We start from the raw sequence: 19,317 nt of genomic DNA on the forward strand, positions 1-19,317 counted from the left end.
AGGAAGATAATGCTTCTTGGAAATGTTCATTTTCAGCCAGGGAATGTGGATGGATGATGACAGGAGACAACCTGAGGGGTGATGATTCAAGAGGTACCAGGCTGAAAGGGGGACCCAGAACATCTGGAATCATGATGTTATTGTTTGTATCACACCATATCAATGAAAAATAGCCATGTCATGTTTTGGAGCTGCTCACTGTGAATGCATGATGGTTTAAGCTGTATTTTTGGGGGAATTACCTGCAAGACTAAGACAGATGACACGTCTCACTGGCCCTGTGTAAAAATAAATCCCCACCCAAAGTCTGCACTTTGTTTTCTTAAGCAGCTTTATATGACCTTTAATTCTTTCCACTCATAGTGTTATGAATGCAACTGCATGTAACATAACCAGAGGGAGCTTAAAAACAGAAAGTGTCTAATTTTTCATCTTTCGTGTCACTCAAACATAAATCCTGGTATTCCAAAAAAGTCTTGTATCTCTTAAATTTGAGATATTCACATATATAGTTTAGCAATATTTTATAGATCATATGGAACTTTTTTTGTGGAACCTTCACGCCAAGACCCTTCCTTACCCTCCTTTCTTTTTTGTGTTCAGATAATTTGCACGCGTCTTCCAAAGCTGGGAAACTACATCAACTCCCACAAGTTAAGCAGATCAGGATGAAGGTTTGAAGTATTAAATCCATCTATTTTTTACATTTCTATACCTTCTACTTGAAGGAAGATTAATCTAGATAAAATACAGATAAGGACTAGATAAGTTTATTTTAACTAGATAAAAATAAACTTCAACATATCTTCATGAGGGAACAGTTTTTTTTTTATCTGCTTTTGTTCACAGGCATGTTTAAATGTTTTTCAACATCCTGAAATCACCACATTCTGAGTTGCTATTTTAAATGCTTAAACAGTTCAAAATGAATATACAATATGTGCTTTTAGAGAGAGTTTATCAATCTGACTCAGGTTAGAAACTTCTTATGTGGAGAAAAGCTGGTCAAGACAAAAGGATATAAAGGATATAAAAAACAATGTAGGAAAATCACCAAACGGCCAGAGTAATAAAACATTAGAATCAAGTTGTTTGGATGCCTGCTCAATCATCCAGGTAAGGAAATCCCAAAAAAGTGGATTCTGTTCATCTGGATGTGTTTTCAATTGACTTTTTCAGTTTGACTTCTTCAGTCTCCTGAAGAAGTCAAACTTTTCTCCCACTGAAAACACTACATCCAAATAAACAAAATCAACTTTCTGGAATTACGGAATCAAGTTATTTAATTGTCATGGGATTTGTGACACCTTTTACGGACTAATTTTCTATTCATCCATCCATCCATTCGCTTCCGCTTATCCTTTTCAGGGTCGCGGGGGGCGCTGGAGCCTATCCCAGCTGTCATAGGGCGAAAGGCGGGGTACACCCTGGACAGGCCGCCAGTCTGTCGCAGGGCTAACACATAGGGACAGACAACCATTCACACCTAGTGGCAATTTGGATTATCCAATTAACCTATCCCCACAAGCTGCATGTCTTTGGACGGTGGGAGGAAGCCGGAGTACCCGGAGAGAACCCACACAAACACGGGGAGAACATGCAAACTCTACACAGAAAGACCCCGGCCTGATGGTGGAATTGAACTCAGGACCTTCTTGCTGTGCGGCAACAGTGCTAACCACCGTGCCAACTAATCCGCTAATTTTCTATTGGAGCAGTAATTGAAAACTTCACTATGAAATGTTTCTCAATAAATGGCTGGTCATACTCACCTCTCAAGCCAGTCAAACCAGGAACCCCAGGGGGGCCCAATTCTCCAGTGTCCCCTTTCTCTCCCTTAGGCCCTGGAGGTCCTGTATAAAGAAGAAAAAAAAAATTGTAATAAATAACTTGAATGCTGCAAGACAACTTGTCTTCAATAGGAGGCATACTTCTTTAAAGCTTTTCTCTCTTTTTTAAAATGTAAAATTAAGTAATATGTTGACAAAGAGACAAATCATCAGTTTGTTAGTGATTTTATGTTTATGTTATTATGCAAACAAAGATAATCCCATTTAAAACAGAACTGTTTTGTAATGATGTTGAGTCAGAAACATAGATTTAAGTAATATAAATAATGCTTTTCATGTTGTGTCTACATGTGATGTTTCTGTTGCTTTACTAAAAGATATAACAGAACTTTGAATGAAAATAAGTCACCTGTTATCTTGAGGTCTGAAAAAGGCTACAAATAACTTTTTTATTGATGACCTGCTGAGGAAATATCTTTTCTTGGAGATTAAATAAGAGCTTTTTGATTTATAGAAAGTGCATTAGGGTTAATTATACATTAAAAGTATGCTTTATGGTGCCTTCATTATTATTATCTAGCATGTTGGATGAGGAACATGTAGATTATCCCTTGAGAAGTTAATACATGGAACCAGACCTTTAATGCAGGCAGATAATAACTTTATTCATGTCACAAAACTATATTTATATTTATTACAGAGCCTATCACACACAAAAAGTGACATATCTGGCAAATGAAGGCCAAAGTGGGTCTTACAACTGGGCTAGGGCTTCGGTCCAAGCATTTGTTATACTTGGACGACTCCAGAGACTGAGTGAGAAAAGTCAAATAAAGAGAGAAGGAGAGCGAGAGGAGAGATATGGCTACAATGAAAACCACATGTTAAACAATGTGGACCAGAACTTGGCTTGTGGGAAAGCTGAGAAATCTGAGGACCTGTTAGTGTCCTGTGGTTCTGATCCTTCATGACTCTAATTTGCAGATTTCTGATTTAAAGAATAGGTATAAGCTGCAAAAACACGGTCAAAAAATCCTCAACTAGTGGGTTGAGGATTTTGTATTTTTGTCTCCCAATTATGACAAATTGCTATATAAAATAAAATACAACAATTAAAACAGTATAAATGGATAAAACTAAATAAAAGCAAGCCTTCACAAGTTACTCTTACGATCTGTGGACACCGTCGATACCTTTAAAAAGAAGTTTAGGTCCAATGAGAGAGAGTTCCACAACCTGGGAGTCACAATCACAAACCTGCATTCTGTTTTTTGTCCTTAACCTGGACCTTTGTACAAGCAACAAGCACTGAATAACCTAGTAGTTACTTATAGATGTAGTAGATCACTAATATAGGGACAGATCTGAATGTGATCCTCGAAATCTTAAACTGAATCCTAAACTTTAACATAAAGAGGTCAGAATCAGTGTCACATGGAAGCTTTTGGTGCACCTGATGAGAAGACTTGCAGCAGCATTCTGTACTATTTGTAAGTGATCCAGGGATGATTTTTGCAGGCATAGGAATAATGAATCACAATAATAAGGGCATGATGAAATAAAAGTATGTGTAATCAGAATATACTTAATACTGCCAATGTTCTGCAGATGATAAAAACACATTTATATAATACAGCCAACATTCTTATCAAAACTCAATGCCTGATCAAAAGTAACACCCAAATTTCTCACAGTCAGGAGAACTGAACATGAAATGCGTCCAAAATTCTCAATAAGTGTGGAAATGAAGTTGTCAGGGGCACAGATAAGAACCTTCGTTCTTATGTTAGTATTTAAAGACAGATGTTTGGCTTCCATCCTGTTCTTTATAACATGGATGCAGTCCTGAGGACAGAAAATTTGGCTACATTTTGGGGTTTAAATTAAATGTACAACTATTATCTGTGTAACAATGAGATGCCTTCAGAGGTATTCAGGATGTGTCCAAGTGGACGCATATACAAAGCAAACAAGACAGACCTCAGAACCGTACCTTGGGGCACACTACAAAGTAAAGTTACAAGAGTGGAAACAAAATTAGAAGAAACAACTGAAAAGCTCTTGATATACTCGAATATATTAAGAGCTTAAGTCTCTTAATTAGAATATCATTATCAGCTGTGCCAAAAGCAGCAAAGTCAAACGTGGCCAAAAGAGTCGACTTTATGGCTTTTTAATTGTGAAAATTGCCAAGAAGGACATGTATTTTGAACTTCCATCTCAAGAGAGTCTGAATTTCCTTCTGAATGTGAAATGTAAATGTTTTTAAAAAGTACTTAAACCTCTTAATAGGTTATTAGGGAATAGTTTAATTGGACGGGTGCACTTTAGATTGAACTGGACTGTGTGCAGCCTCTGAACCAAAATGAGTTTGACACCATTAAATTAGTTGTAAAACTGACATAAATTAAATTGGCTTGATTACAGTTGATAAAAATACATCAGGCATTTTAAAGTCATGACAGGCAGATGACCAAATGATGAATTGGAATGATGAAAAATTGGCTAACTGATCTGTAACAAAAACTATATTTAAATGCAGTAGTTGTTAAATTAGGCAAAGGACTGAATCTACCAAGTGTACATAAATATTTTAGAAAGTGATGTGTCAGAAAAGGTTTCCATTAAAGCCTTTGTGCACACGTCCTGAGCTGGATTTGCCATAAATAATACCCTGTTCACTCAGTCAGTAATTCCTTAGCAATTTTCTTTAATCCCACAATTTTTCTTTGGACCCACACACACATGTATTTTTTTTTTCAAAATACTGACAACCCAACGCTTACTTCAGCTTTAGGCAACCAGAGTACAGTCCTTTTAAAAAAAAAAACCCAAAAAAACAAACTACAACCTTATTGCTTCCATTGGAGTTACTGAAGGTAAGAAGCAGCATGCTGACTTTGCAATGTTCAGAGAAACTGCTAAAACCTCAGAAGCTACGTCTCAGACACTATAAGCCACAGTTACCATGTTAAATGTTAAAGTTCATGACAGTAAAATTAAGTAAAATTAAGGCGGATTTGGAAGTGTTACCAGAACAAACTCAAAGTGAAGATCCACTATGCCTAGCACACAGCCTATAAGCACATAGTTCATGTCAGCATGGTGGTGGAGAGGGGAAGATTTGGGCTTGTTGTGCAACCACATGACCAGGACCTGGATACAGTCATTGAGTCAATCTTGAACTCCTCTACATGCCAAAGAATTCCAGAGTAAAATGTGAGTCCAACTGTCCGACACCAGCAACAGGACAATGATCGCCAACAAAATGACTGAAAGAGGAAAAGGATCAAGTTGTTGCAATGGCCCACAGTCCAGATCTCCACTCTGAAAATAGGGATAGCAGGACCTTCAGAGAGCTTTGCATAAACTGATGCTGCAATGGCAATGAACTAAAGCAATCTTAAAAAGATGTTATAAACGATTATTTCACTGTATAGTCTTGTGAAAACTTTGTTTTTCACATGACTGAGACAGTTTTGCCTTTCTAGGTTGGGTTAAGTTTAGGTTTATTACATATGATGGCCCAGACCTTATAGGGATAGAAAGATTTGCGGCTAGTAAGCAATAAATCAATACATTTGAAAGGAAGTACATCTGAGCAGGACATGCTGCTCATGTCTGAATCCCCATCACATCCACTCATAGTAACAAAAATGCACTGACACCAGCCAAAAGGCTTTTGGCTTTTAAGCCTAATCTTTTGAGAAGACATTTTACTCTGGTGGTCTGTAAAAGTTTGTTTAAGCAGAGTTTCACATTAATAATCTTCTGGCTCTCGAAGACACTAGTCAGCTGACAGGGTTTCAACAATAACAAGCCCAGTGGCCCCTCCTGGATCAGCCTGAAAACATCTGACAGCTCGGTCCAAGAATGCAATTCCAGTGAAGAGTTCAGGCGCCTCCGTCCAATATCCAGTCTTGTTACAAATCTGAAGTGTGGCCCAACAGCTGTTTTGTCTACACATGTGCAGTCCAGAAAAAAGATCATCTAATTTACCACAATAACAAATGACACAAGGCATCACCTGTGTTGATGTTAGTTGAGAATGCTTTGCTTCTTTTATTGATTTGCTTTCCTTCTTTTATTGATATTTATTTTTATTTTTTTCCTTTTATTTTTTTATCTTTCTTCCGTATGAGCTTACCTGCGATAGCTTCTGGACACTGGACACTTATAGATCATTAGGACTAAAGTGTTCTTAACAGTTCTTAACGTGTGTCTGTGGCCTACACACAGCTGAAGCCTGATTACAGCGTCTGGGCACCGAACAGCCTCAATAGCCTGGAAAGGTGCTAACCGCTAGGCTAACTAGCAACAAGATGCCTTCCCTCTCCACAGATGACTACCACAGCCTCCTGCAGAAGATTGCAGTACTGGAGACAAAAAGTCATCGCTTAGAAGTAAACGTGGTGGTAAATGGACTGTGTGGAAATGAAACAACCTTGCCTTTGATTCAAAACAATGGTGATGAGCAAGCTAGTACACAGCTAAGGAGCACAGATAACATGACCAAGAAAGTAGACTCTGTGCATTATAATAAATCCTCAAGCGATGATCCCCCCTTGGACTGTCTTGGTGCAAAACCAAGACATAAATCATGTCTCCTGGAAGGGGGAGGACGTATCACAGGCAGGGCACAGCGAGCTGAAATCTCTGAAACTGACTGGCCTTCACTTCCTACGAGACAGAGAAGCTCTTCTACCCCTGTATACGAGAGGAAACAGGACTGGACAACCGTGAATAGGAAGGTTAACAACAAACCTCCAAAACAACTGAATGTCAAACTGCAGAACAGATTTGCTCCACTATCAAAGGACCCTGGATCTATATCGGACAACCATCCATCTAAAAGTAGCGAAGTAAGGTCTGAAAATCTGTTGAAAAGTGAAAGGCCACAGGGAAAGCTAAAGGCTAGGCCTGAAACTCTGATTGTGGGTGACTCTGCCGTAAAGGATGTGCGGTAAGAACACTCTGTCTCACAAGTCCTCTGCTTTCCTAAGGATACGGTCAAGAACCTGAAGGAGAGAATTCTTCAAATTGCAGATGAATATCCAACTGTGACAAACCTTGTTCTGCATACAGGGTCAAACAATGTGTCCAAACAACAGTCGGAGGTTCTGAAACGGGACTTTACTGGATTATTAAGTACTGTAAACTATCTGAATGCAGCTGTATTCATCAGTGGACCTGTACCGCCCATCAGAGGAGGGGACGAGAGATTCAGGAGGGGACGAGAGATTCAGCAGGTTGTTTGCACTGAATAAATGGCTTATATCAGCATGTACTGACCACTCAGTGCATTTTATCAAGAATTTTAATATTTTTGGGAACACAGGCATCTGTTTAAAGCAAATGGATTTAATTTTAACAAGTCAGGGGTGAAACTGTTCACCTCCAACTTGTTTTATTCCATACGTCATCCATCTGTGCTTGGTGCCAAGGCTGAGATGAATGAGGAGTTATCTCATAAAGAGGAACAAACAGTACTCCAAGAACAGACAAAGCCCAGCAGAAACCTTGAGGAGGATCCTCATCTGCCCCCACCCCAGAAGAGCTTCAGAAAGGAGAGACATCAGAGGCAAGAAGAGGGGTCCCTATTTGCCTCCAACTCTCTCAACAACACCAACGACCAGGACCAGGGACCACGACCTTCCCCAGTCCCCCAAACCCCTGACAGGCCATCACCCTCCTCCCCCTCCCTTTCTCCCTCCTCCCCACACCTGAAATTCACTGAGGAGATGATGGAGCGGGTCAATGCTAGGCTCAGATCTACACCCCGGCCCAATCCCTTTTTGTCCCCCATAAACCCCCCACCGGAGCAGCCAAAGGTTCGCCATCGAGCCCCGCCCTCAACAGAGCAATCGAAGTTACATTGCAGAGCCTCGCCCCCCTTAGTTCCTCCTTACCACCTTCATGCCCTGTCTCCGCAGTCTGTGTGATGTGTGGAGGGTCCGGGCTGCGAGGATTATGGCAGTGGTGACTTTTCCCAGGAGAAGCTGGGACCCTGTTTACTAGAAGGTTTTAAAATTTCTGTACTTTTAGGTGACAGAAGGAGACATGTGGCCTGGTCAAAACACAGAGAGCTGCACTCTAAAAAATCTTTAAATATAGTAAACATACCTTGTGTGCCATAGACTGCTCCCAAACACGAGGGGACAAGTAATGCCCTAAAACACTTAAGTTGGCTTTATTAAACATTAGATCTCTAGCTGGGAAAACATTTTTAATTAATGATTTAATCACTGAGCACAGCCATGATTTTATGTTTTTAACTGAAACTTGGTTGGACCAAAGTAACAGTGGAGCTGTTCTCATCGAGACGACCCCTCCTAACTACAGTTTTATCAGTGAGGTCAGGGCGAGCAGGAGAGGAGGAGGGGTTGCTGTCCTATTTAATGAATCATTTCAATGTAAGCAGCTATCTCCTGGAAGTTTTCAGTCTTTTGAATATGTGGCTTTACAGCTGAAGGCCCCATCCAAAGCTGTGTTTCTTAATGTTTACAGGCCTCCCAAATACTGCACAGACTTTTTTAATGACCTCAGTGAACTGCTGTCTGTGATCTGTGTTGATTTCGACTGTGTAATTATTGTTGGGGATTTTAACATCCATGTGGACAACCCTCAGGACAAAGGGACTAAAGACCTGAGTAACACTCTGGGCAACTTTGGGCTGACTCAGCATGTAACAGAGGCCACACATAATAGAGGACACACCCTTGACCTACTGATCTCCAAAGGCCTGAGCATTTCAAAGGTTACTGTGTCTGATGTGGGCCTGTCTGATCATTACTGTGTTTTCTTTGAAAGTAAAATCTCAGCCCACACAAATATATCAACAACAGTGATCACAAAACGGTGTATAACTGAACACAGTAGTGAGATCTTTAACCAGGTCTTCCCATTAACACCTGGCCTGTCCAGAGGTTCAGTCAATGAGCTCGTCAATAGCTTCAGTGCTAAAATGTTAAATGTAATGGACACTATTGCTCCCATTAAGGTGAAGGTTATCTCTGGAAGGAAGAAGTCTCCATGGAGAAACTCCACACTGGTGAAAAATGAAAAAAGAGAGTGTAGGAAAGCTGAGCGCAGATGGAGAAAAACAAACCTCCAGGTTCATTATGACATTTATAAAGAGAAACTTCACAATTATAATTTACAACTGAGGAATGCAAGGAGGTCCTACTTCTCTGACATCATCACCAAAAACAGTCATAATGCTCGGGTCTTATTTTCTACAGTTGACAGGCTAACAAACCCCCCTGTGTCAGTGGCAGCTGAACTTCATTCGACCATGGCCTGCAATGACTTTGCCAAATCTTCACAGACAAAATCCAAAAGATTAGACAAGCAACTGGTACATCAACAGCAGATCCAGGATATGTACTGTGTCCACCGAAAAACTGTTCAAACACCACCAAACAGTTTCACCCTATTAACAGCAAAGACCTGGATGACATCTTAGGTCAACTGAACTCCTCCTCCTGCTGTTTAGATGTCCTGCCAACAAGTTTTTTCAAAAAGGTCTCAAAGACTTTAGAGTCAGACCTGTTACAGATCGTCAACTTTTCTTTAATATCAGGCGTGTTTCCAGAATCACTAAAAACTGCTGTAATTAAACCTATACTGAAAAAGGACAAGCTTGACAAGACACAAATGAACAACTACAGGCCGATCTCAAATCTCCCATTTTTAAGTAAGATCATTGAAAAAGCAGTTTCCCAACAGCTCAGTTACTTCTTAAAACAGAATAATTGCTACGATGCCTTCCAGTCAGGTTTTAGACAGAACCACAGCACTGAAACCGCTCTGACCAAAGTGTTTAATGACATATGTCTGAATACAGATAGTGGAAAAATGTCAGTCTTAGTTTTACTGGATCTCAGTGCAGCATTTGATACTGTTGACCACAACATATTACTCAAACGACTGGAGAACTGGGCAGGTCTTTCAGGAACTGTACTAAACTGGTTCAAAACATACTTAGAAAACAGGAAATACTTTGTATCAATAGGTAACTTCACATCTGAGCAGACAAGCATCACATGTGGAGTTCCCCAAGGTTCCATCTTGGGACCCCTTCTGTTTAACATTTACATGCTCCCACTGGCACAGATTATAAAGAACAACAAAATAAACTACCACAGCTATGCAGATGAATCACAAATATATATCACAATGTCACCAGGAGACCGAGGCCCTGTACAGGCTCTTGGTAAATGCATTGAGGAAATTAATGACTGGTTGTGCCACAATTTTCTCCAGCTAAACAAAAACAAAACTGAGGTAATAGTCTTTGGCACCAAAGAAAAACGATTACAGGTCACCAGAGAACTTCAATCTATACATCTAAAAACCACGAACCAGGCGAGAAATTTGGGTGTAGTGATGGATGCAGACCTAAACTTAGATAAACACATTAAGACAATAACAAAATCAGCTTACTATCACCTCAAGAATATTTCAAGGATAAAAGATCTGATGTCTCAACAGGACCTGGAAAAACTAGTCCATGCAGTCATATTTAGTTGGCTTGATTACTGTAACAGCATCTTTACAGGTCTACCTAAAAAGTCAGTCAGACAACTACAGCTCATTCAGAACTCTGCTGCTCGAGTCCTCACTAAGACCAAAAAAGTGGACCACATCAGTCCAGCTCTGAGGTCTTTACACTGGCTGCCTGTCCGTCAGAGGATAGACTTTAAAGTTCTGATGCTGGCATATAAAGCTCTGAATGGTTTAGGACCAAAATACATCAGTGACCTCCTGACCCAGTATGAACCTTCCAGATCCCTCAGGTCATCTAGATCCATTTTTTTTTATCAGTTCCCAGAGTTAGAACCAGACACGGAGAAGCTGCATTCAGCTTTTATGCTCCATATATCTGGAACAAACTCCCAGAAAGCCTCAGATCAGCTGAAACACTCAGTTTATTTAAATCCAGGTTGAAGACTCACCTATTCTCAGCTGCATTTGAATAAAGCACCAAATCCACACTTTTAAGCTTAAATTTCAAAACTTACATTTTAACTACTGATTTTATCTACTGTTCTGATTTTACCTACTGTTTTTTGTAATCAATTTTAAATCATGCTTTTTATTTGTTTTTGTTTTTTAATGTCTCTGTAAAGCACTTTGAATCACCTTGTTGTTGAATTGTGCTATATAAATAAACTTGCCTTGCCTTACAGGATGTTGTAGCAAAGAACAGACAGATCTGTTTGCAGAAAGTGGCTGTATGGATGTAAGTGGATGGGATTATTTTATAAGAAGTGAGTCATGATGGAGGCTTAAGAGCCAAAGTGTTTCTACACAGTGTCTAGACTATTGCACAGTGATACTACACTGATATAGTACAAAATATATCTGAATTTAATACAAGTATGAATAATGAGCCTTCTCTATTTGTTCCCATGCTTGCTTTATGTTGAACATTAATTGAAGTAAACAAGGAATTTGATCTGGGAATTTCTTTCATCACACTTTTCATCAAGAATATGGAGCTTCATAAATTTTTGTATCATTCCTACTTTATCTGGAACATATGTTTAGTACACTGGCCTTGAAGGACAAAGTGAGAGTGAAAAAATTTGAAAAGGAAACAAGATCTTAATCCAAAACACAGGAAAAAACAAACAGATTTGGCTGACATTTTTTGTTGGACTGCTATTATGGCACCTTGCCACAAAGCTTATGTATTTATATAGATTAAAAAAACCCAAACAAAAAGGCCCCCAACAACAACTAACCATTCAGATCCTGAGTATGTTTATCCAATGCTGGACAACATTTATTGGCATGCTGAGGAGAACTGTCAGGGTACTGGGTCTCCTGACCCAGCGTGTTAATTCTTTGTGATTTTTTGTATTATTGCACTTGTGTGAGTTATTCTATGGTTTCTAGTTTTGATCCCTTGTCCTTCATGTTTCTCTGGGTCCCCTCTGTTCTGTGTAAGTCTGTATCTGCATGTTTGAGTTTCCTTCTGTGGCTTTCGGTTCTTAGAGCCCTCTGTCTTATGGTTTACATCTCTGTGTTTCTTAGTTGCTGTCTCCACCGTGTCAAGTTCGCGTCTCTGTGTCTTACTTCCTGTTTTACTTTGAAGGTCAGTGTCTTATGTGAATGTGTTCAGTTTACGCTTCCTTGTCTCGTCAGTTCTGATTTCCCCCAGCTGTGCTCTCCTTCTGTGTCTCATTCCCCTCGTTACTTTCAAGTGTGTGTACTTCCCTGTGTTTCTCTGAGTCAGTGTCGTATCGTTCCTCATGCTGTGTGGCTCTCCCTGTGAGTTTAGTGTGTTATTCCCCAGTTTAGTTTACTTTGTATGCTTATTTTTCTGTGACCAGCAAATAAAGCTGTGGTTTTGAGTTCACCCTCGAGTCTGTGAGTCCTGCATTTTGAGTCCTCATCTCCTGCCTGCCACAAAGCGTTTTATGACAAGAACAGTCTTTTGGTGATCTATTGTTAGCTAAATGTAAGTAAATATTAATAATAATTACAAAAAAACTACAGACGCTATGTGGCCTAGAGTTCCAGCACCTCAGAAAACTGAGTCACATTATTATGGCTTTTACAAATGACCTCTCATTTGGTGGTGTCCTTAAGCAATGAAATGTGGGGCTGCTCATGAATAGCAGCAACGATACACACACACATTAACAGAGTGAAGTCAAATAGGTAACATGTGAAAACACACAAAGATACATGCACACTGCTGTCACAGTGAAAGATAGTTATGAAACCCGAGTAGACAACGCTTGCTTCATGCCAATTAAACACTGGCACGGCTGGAATACATGGTAACATACACAGAAACCGAGAGTGGAGAAAAGTTGTAATGACACAGCAAGAGAGGAGGGATTAGGAACAAAAACATGGAAAAAAAAACGTGAAAAAACAAAAAAGAGAGGAAAGTGCCGCTGTTGAAGGGCACAGACAGGCTGTTATAAAGTTATGTCATTGCACCAATCTTAGAATATTTTCTTTATAATCCTGAGACATATGTTTACATTTTTGTTGTTTAGATCTCTTAAGGTGGAGACTCCACAGACCTATGAGCTCATACAGATTATGAAAAGATATTTAACACACAAGAGTGAAAAAAAAGTCAGACAGGTTTTAATGTGAACTTTAAGAAATTTTAGTTTTTCTTTTTTAAATCCTAAAACTGTAATTAAACACAGATAGCTCTGATCAAACAAGGTGTATTTGTATAACCATAAATGAATTATCTGTGAGAGAAATGTAACTCATTTAAATGTCAGTATGTTGTTTGATTGAAAGTCATGTGGTGATAAGCCCCAGTGACATTTTTTACAATTATTCTTATCAGATCAGGTTTAAATACTGAAACGCGTTCACAGAAAATAGTTTTTTTTTAAGCTGATTGTGGAGTATGAAAGAATTATGCACTCAACACAATTACACACACTTTACTAATGAAAAAGTTACATGATGCAAACTGAAGGATTCAATATTTTTTTAAACGTAACGAATGAATATGAGAAGAAGAAAAAAAAAACTTCCCAGCCTGAGTTTTGCTACTTTATTTGGCAAAAACAAAAGAAAAAAATCTCTGACCTAACTGTTGGATTTAATGGCTGGAAAATGTGTGTGTACTGATGTTCCACTGACCTCTTTTTCTTACAAAATCAATTAAGATGGCAAAAATAAAACCAGAAATTTTGATCATATTTCCCATAAATGTCTCTTCCATCAGGTTCACCTTCACTGAACTCCAGACATTACACCTAGTTTGAAGGAACAATAATCAGAAGCTCCACTGGTCAATGTTTTGAAATGTTACAAATGTTCTGTTGTTTCGTAAGATTGAAATCAAAAGAGAATTAACACGAGAATATAGATTCCACATTTCCATATCCTTCGTACTTGAATCCACGAAGTAAATACTGAAAGTTCATTATTGAACTTGAAAATACCGTTTAACAAAAAAAGCATCTTCGTCTTTAGTTCCTTTTGTATCGTGTGGCAAATCTTGGGTTAGCTCAGATCAATCTTAAAGATCACATTAGATCAGATTATTGAATAAGAATGAGCTGTAGATTTACCACACACTGACAGCCTAACAAAAATTCTTAACTTATATTATTCAAACTGTAGAATTCGCTTCATTGTAGTGACGTTTGCTGGGGTTTGTTGGTTATCAAATCAGCCTTAGAGACTGTGTGGCTACAGCTAGACCTTCCCTACATTAGGTCAGACATTCTTACAGCAGAATTTTGCAGTTATCTGTAAAGACATGAATTTAGTTTGAATAATTTTGCCATTATCACATTAAAATCCACATTTCTACCATTGGGATACCTTTGGAATGAGGGGCCTGAGCTTTCTCTTTGGCTGGCAACCCATACCCTGAAGCACAGCCCGTTCTCACCCCCAAGGCGTAACATCCCGACGATTGGTCAAGTCCTGCGGCGTTCCTGAGGAACGCGGAAGGTGACCTTCCGCGTTCTTATGCTACGTGCCGAGTTATGGGTGAAATCCAGTACAATCACGGTCCTGAGGTAATACACGTTCCAGCCATGTATTCTAGCCCTAACCCCAACCTTGTCCCTAATGCTAACCATAACCTTATCCCTAGCCTTAACCATCACTATAATGACGTTAAACAGTGTTTTCCAAAGGATTTAAGTAAAATGAACGAACACGTGTAGATTGATTCCAAACGTTTTTCATGTTTCCTCGTTTTTCCGATCTCATCATTTAGGGACGTGTTAGGTGCCTGGAAGCGCAATATGTTGACGAATTGTCACCTAGCATAAAATATTAGTTTTTGGGAGTGAGAACATGTTGTGAAGCAAGACCCCTGCAGCAAAGATTGGGTTAGGGTTGTAGGACATTACATCATATGAAATGTGGTTGTGAATGGTTACCTGTATTCAGTAGCAGATGACCTGTCTAGTGTATCCCATGATTCACTGTACATGGGATACTCATGGGACCCCCATGGCCCTCAACTGGACAAGCGGTTAAGAAAATGTATTTATGCATGTATGCATATATGTATTTATGCATGTATGTATTTATGTATGTATGTATGCATGAATGTATGTATGTATGGATGGATGGATGGAAGATTGCAAAACAGTTCACTAAGCAACTCGAGCTGCATTGCATCAGACACAATAACATGCCTCCCGTCATTTACCAAACACAACCTCCCAGTTTGGCAAGCTATTTTGACCATGCTGTTTTGACCCTGATTGATGAACCAAACCATCCATTTGTAGGCTTTGATGGGATGTTTACTTGTCACTCCTCAATTTGTATATCGTATTGGAGTGATGAGCTCTGGTGCCTGGACACCGAACTCTAGCCGTAGTCTTCTGCTGTAACGAAAGACTCATTTCAGATTTGACTTGTCTGGCTGAACTAACATATGGAAGCCATAATTAAAATCATCTAGTGTATTTACCCTTAGCAGGCAGATGTTACCGTAAGTTATACAGTTTTTGCATCAGTCATCAAAAAAAGTCTTGGAGCGATATTTTAAACAACTTCTCATGTTTCTGTTATTAATGCAACAAGTACCATGTGTGGCACGAAGATCACAGCAAGTCAGAGAAATTAAAGACAAATGAACTGAATAAGAAGAGAAGAGGAAAGAGATGAGAGCAAAAAGGAGGGTAAACATGGATAGAGATGTAAAACCTTTTTTGGCCGAGGTGACTGAGAGCTAACAACAAACAAATGGGGCTAAAGAGCTAAAACCAATGACAGAGCAGAGTGATTGAGTTTTCATTCTGTATGTAGAGTCTAAATTTAACCCACAATTGTTTCCAGGCTCAGGAGAAATGGCATCCCACCCACATGTGAAGCAGACACGAGATCATGGGTCTCATTCAGTTTCATTTGTCATCAATCAGCTTGGGCTGTGTCCCCTGCCAGCATTACATCATGGCATACCTATTTTGATTTTAACAAGCCAGAGAAGTCATTTGGTGCACTGGCAGCGAGAGTCATACCACGTCGGGACTAATCAGTTCTGCACAAATTGGAGGAAGAACATTCAGAGCTGCTTAAAAGCCCTCGGCAATATTCCCACAATGTAAAATCATGTTTGCATGCTAGGGTCACTTGTGCTTAATCACACTACAAGCATCCACTGGCTCAGATGTGCTGTTGTTAAAGATCTTTTGGGGCATTAAGGTCCACCCAAAGGGATTAATTATACTATGATGTAAAGTTCTCATGTTCTTGCATGTTTTTAATGTATTCTCTTGATATATATGGTACATTTTATTTTGCAAAGGTCACACTGGCTGTACAGTACAATGCAAAAGCTCTAGGTTCTCAGAGGGATCTGACTGTTCACCTATACAGCCATAATGATAATAATGAAAAGCAAGCCGCAGTTACATGAAGAACAAGGAGTTTTGCAACAGATGGTGCAGCTTCTATAGAGCCACAGTCTCAATATAATGAAGTCATGGGGTATTACGTGATCACAGAAGACAATGTAGCAGAATAACTCTACAGAAGAGCTTTGGGAAGATGTTTAGCAAGTTCAGCAAATTCAGTAAGTGTACCAAGCCATTCTCGCTAATGCTTTTATGTTCTATGTTTTTACATTATTATGATGTGTCATATTTTAATTTCAGCACTTTGTGATTTTTATCTGTGAAAGGTACTATAAAATGCATTTTACTTACTTAGTTACTTACTAACTGAATCTATCAGCACATATTTCCAAAGAATTTAAACCAAATGACCTGTTTGAGTGTTGCGTGTCAGTTTAGAGGTCTTCTTTCAAGTTTTTAATAAAGTATTAATGTTTTCTCTATTCTCTATTAATGCTATACTCCAACTGTTCTTCTTCATTCCTATTCATATTTTGCTGATGAGAACAAACAACATCTTTTTGCTCACCTTCTAATATTGTGAGGTTCTTCAGAGCCGTGGAGTGCTCCCAGTCCTTCAAACGGAGGTCCTCTGTGATTGTGTTCAGGATCTCCATCTCATTCCTCAACTGGGCCTCCGTGTGGACATGGGTCACCCATAAACTGCTGGTGTCCTCTGTTATGTTGCTGATCTGGATCTGAATGTGGGACGTTTATGACTCAGTTTATGAAAAGTAGATCTGATGTAGAGGTAACTTTTGTGCAAGCTATTATGAACATCTAACCTGTAAGTCACGTATCTTCAAATGGTGAATACTGACATCGTTGCTGAAGGTGTGGTTGACAGCTCCCACTGTCCAGTTGACCTCGTCTAATTTTTCCCTCAGTTCACTCACATGACTCGAGGTTTCCCTAAAGTAAATCAGAATCCCACAGAAGTCCATTTGAATGTTATTAAATGCAGTAGACTACAAAAACTGTATTAAACGTGTACCTCAGTAGGACATCATGATCACGAAGCCACGTGGATGCTCGGGCCACCTCCGAACTCAAGCTCGTCAGGTTCCGACCCGCGGAGCTGCTTAGCAAGGACAACCTGTCATCCAACTGCACCAGGTAGCCTTCTGACTGTAGAGAGTGAGCCTGCATGCTCCTCAGCTCCACCTCCAAGCCCTGCAAGGAAAAGGACTCTGACTAATGGTAGTATTTCTATCATCAGCCTTTATTTTTCAACCTTAAACTTAAATTAATTAAGCATTGTTGGTTTGTTGCCCTTCAATGCTCCCCCTTTGGCACTTCTCTTTTCACCAACTAGCCAGTTTGCAGAAGCCCCTGACTGAGCCATGGCCTCAGAACAGTGGCCGTACCAATGCAACCCCACTGGCAGCTGAAGGTTGAGAAAGGGTTGCAGTAGAGATTCTTAAAAGAATTCTGCAACACATCTGGTGTCAACATCAGAGGCATCAAAAAAGAAATGTTTTTGCTAAATCACTGTCTAGATAGATCAGACAGAGGAGATCCATAAGCAAAAAAAAAGGTCAAGTACCACCAACTGTTGTGCCTACAGTGAACCCAATCAAGTGAGCTACAGATCCCAGGCCAGTCAGTTAAGCTCCTGCTAACAGCAGAGGTGTGGAATAGAAGAGCCCTAAAGAGTATTCTTAAAAACACTACAGGGTGGCTGGGCATCTGTTCTTTGGTCAAATGCGGGAGACAAGCTTGTCTCTAACGATCAAAGCACCAAAACACTCAATGATGCCTGGGGTGAACCATTTCTGAGTATTCCTGTTTAAATTGGGCCACCTTCATTAATCACACTTTCCTCTATAAACATTTAAGATACAATAAAATGGGGCATCCAGATATCTTGTGTTGTACCTTGATGAAGATCTCCAGCCTCTGCAGCCAGTTGCTGTGGTTCTGGAAGAGGTTTTCCAGTTTCCAGATGTTCTCCAGCAGGTCAGCTTGTTTGGACTCCTCTCCCAGGGTCTGCTGGAGCAGCTGGGAGCGCTCTGACATCCGGGTCGCATTCTCCGTCAGCACCTCCTGCCGCAGAGAAGACACCTGGGAGCGAGAGACTGGGGAGGAAAAGAGTGTGGAAGAGAGTCAGAGATTTGTTCTAAGTGTTGAAGCAACGATCCCTCAGCTAAAGCAAAAGTCCCCAAATCGAGTTTCATTTACTATCAATCACGGAGCTCGCCAGCACTGTAATGTAGAGCAGATGTTGAGTCAGGCGCCTGCTGTGATTCTGGTTGTCTATTTATGCTGAATGTATTGTTTGGTTAAGTCAAGACCTAAATAGTTTTACGAGTTTCTTTACTTGGAGTGCATATATAACATGACATTGTGGAAATTCTGCCTTCATTTTGAGTAATGCTGAAGTTGGCTTCTGCATGCCGGTATTTATCCAATGCTTGGAGTTTTGTTTCACAGGTATGATGCATTGACTTCCTATGATAAAAATTCCATTTCAAACATACTTCCCTCCTTCTTAACTGTCTACCTAGTGTTCTGACATCAACACCTACAAGGGTTATATAGTACAAAATTGAGGACGAGAGGACTTTTTTTTTGTCATTCTACATTAAATATAAAACCAAAGTGAATCCTTTCTATTAATGAATTTCAATTCTGGAGACATGGTTAAATCTAAGCAGTGGCTGTTTAGCTGTAACATCGCATTTGATGATGGTTAAAGCGCAGAGGAAAATTTCTCGTCTTGCATTTTCTTGTTGCATAAAGGTCACTTCTCAAGCCTCGCTCTCTTCTGTACCGTATATAATGAGAAAAACCACCATGGTTTTATGTTATGTTGAAAGCATGCTGCATAGTAACAGCTCGATAGCCTGGCAGATATTTTGAAACCAGATCCTCAGCGCTGTGCCACGATGGCAACCTCTTCTCTGCAGGACCAGTGTGTGAAAAACCTTCAAAAGGAGAAAATGGACGAACTGAGGAAATGGGAGGAAGCAGATTATTCCCTTCACACATGTTCCTCGACACGCTAATGCCCCTAACAGCTCGATATCACACACTCTGAATATTCCCGTTACCACGAATCTAAGACAGCAGTGTGTTTCTGCATGTGTGGCTTCATGTTCCTGCATTGTGGCCAGGAATCAGCAGCATGACTTCAGGGAAAGAAAAGTGCTGCAAAGCTGCAGCACTGCAAA

At 39.9% G+C, this 19,317-nt stretch overlaps 1 protein-coding gene across 1 annotated transcript in view; it reads right to left on the bottom strand.

Moving 5' to 3' along the window:
- The window catches only part of scara5 (scavenger receptor class A, member 5 (putative)), a 122,126-nt gene that overhangs the window by 56,204 nt on the left and 46,605 nt on the right, over positions 1-19,317 (bottom strand). Inside the window, exons 4-8 of the mRNA XM_085382033.1 lie at positions 18,023-18,222; positions 17,139-17,317; positions 16,930-17,056; positions 16,674-16,842; positions 1,773-1,853 (exon numbers count right to left, since the gene is read on the bottom strand). Of these exons, the coding sequence (XP_085238159.1) occupies positions 1,773-1,853; positions 16,674-16,842; positions 16,930-17,056; positions 17,139-17,317; positions 18,023-18,222 (756 nt within the window). The remainder of the gene's footprint in view (positions 1-1,772; positions 1,854-16,673; positions 16,843-16,929; positions 17,057-17,138; positions 17,318-18,022; positions 18,223-19,317) is intronic.

This window comes from Rhamphochromis longiceps, linkage group LG15, assembly GCF_057381845.1.
Source record: "Rhamphochromis longiceps isolate RC_006_pf linkage group LG15, R_longiceps_female_GT1.1, whole genome shotgun sequence".
In the NCBI taxonomy this organism is placed as follows: Eukaryota; Metazoa; Chordata; class Actinopteri; order Cichliformes; family Cichlidae; genus Rhamphochromis; species Rhamphochromis longiceps.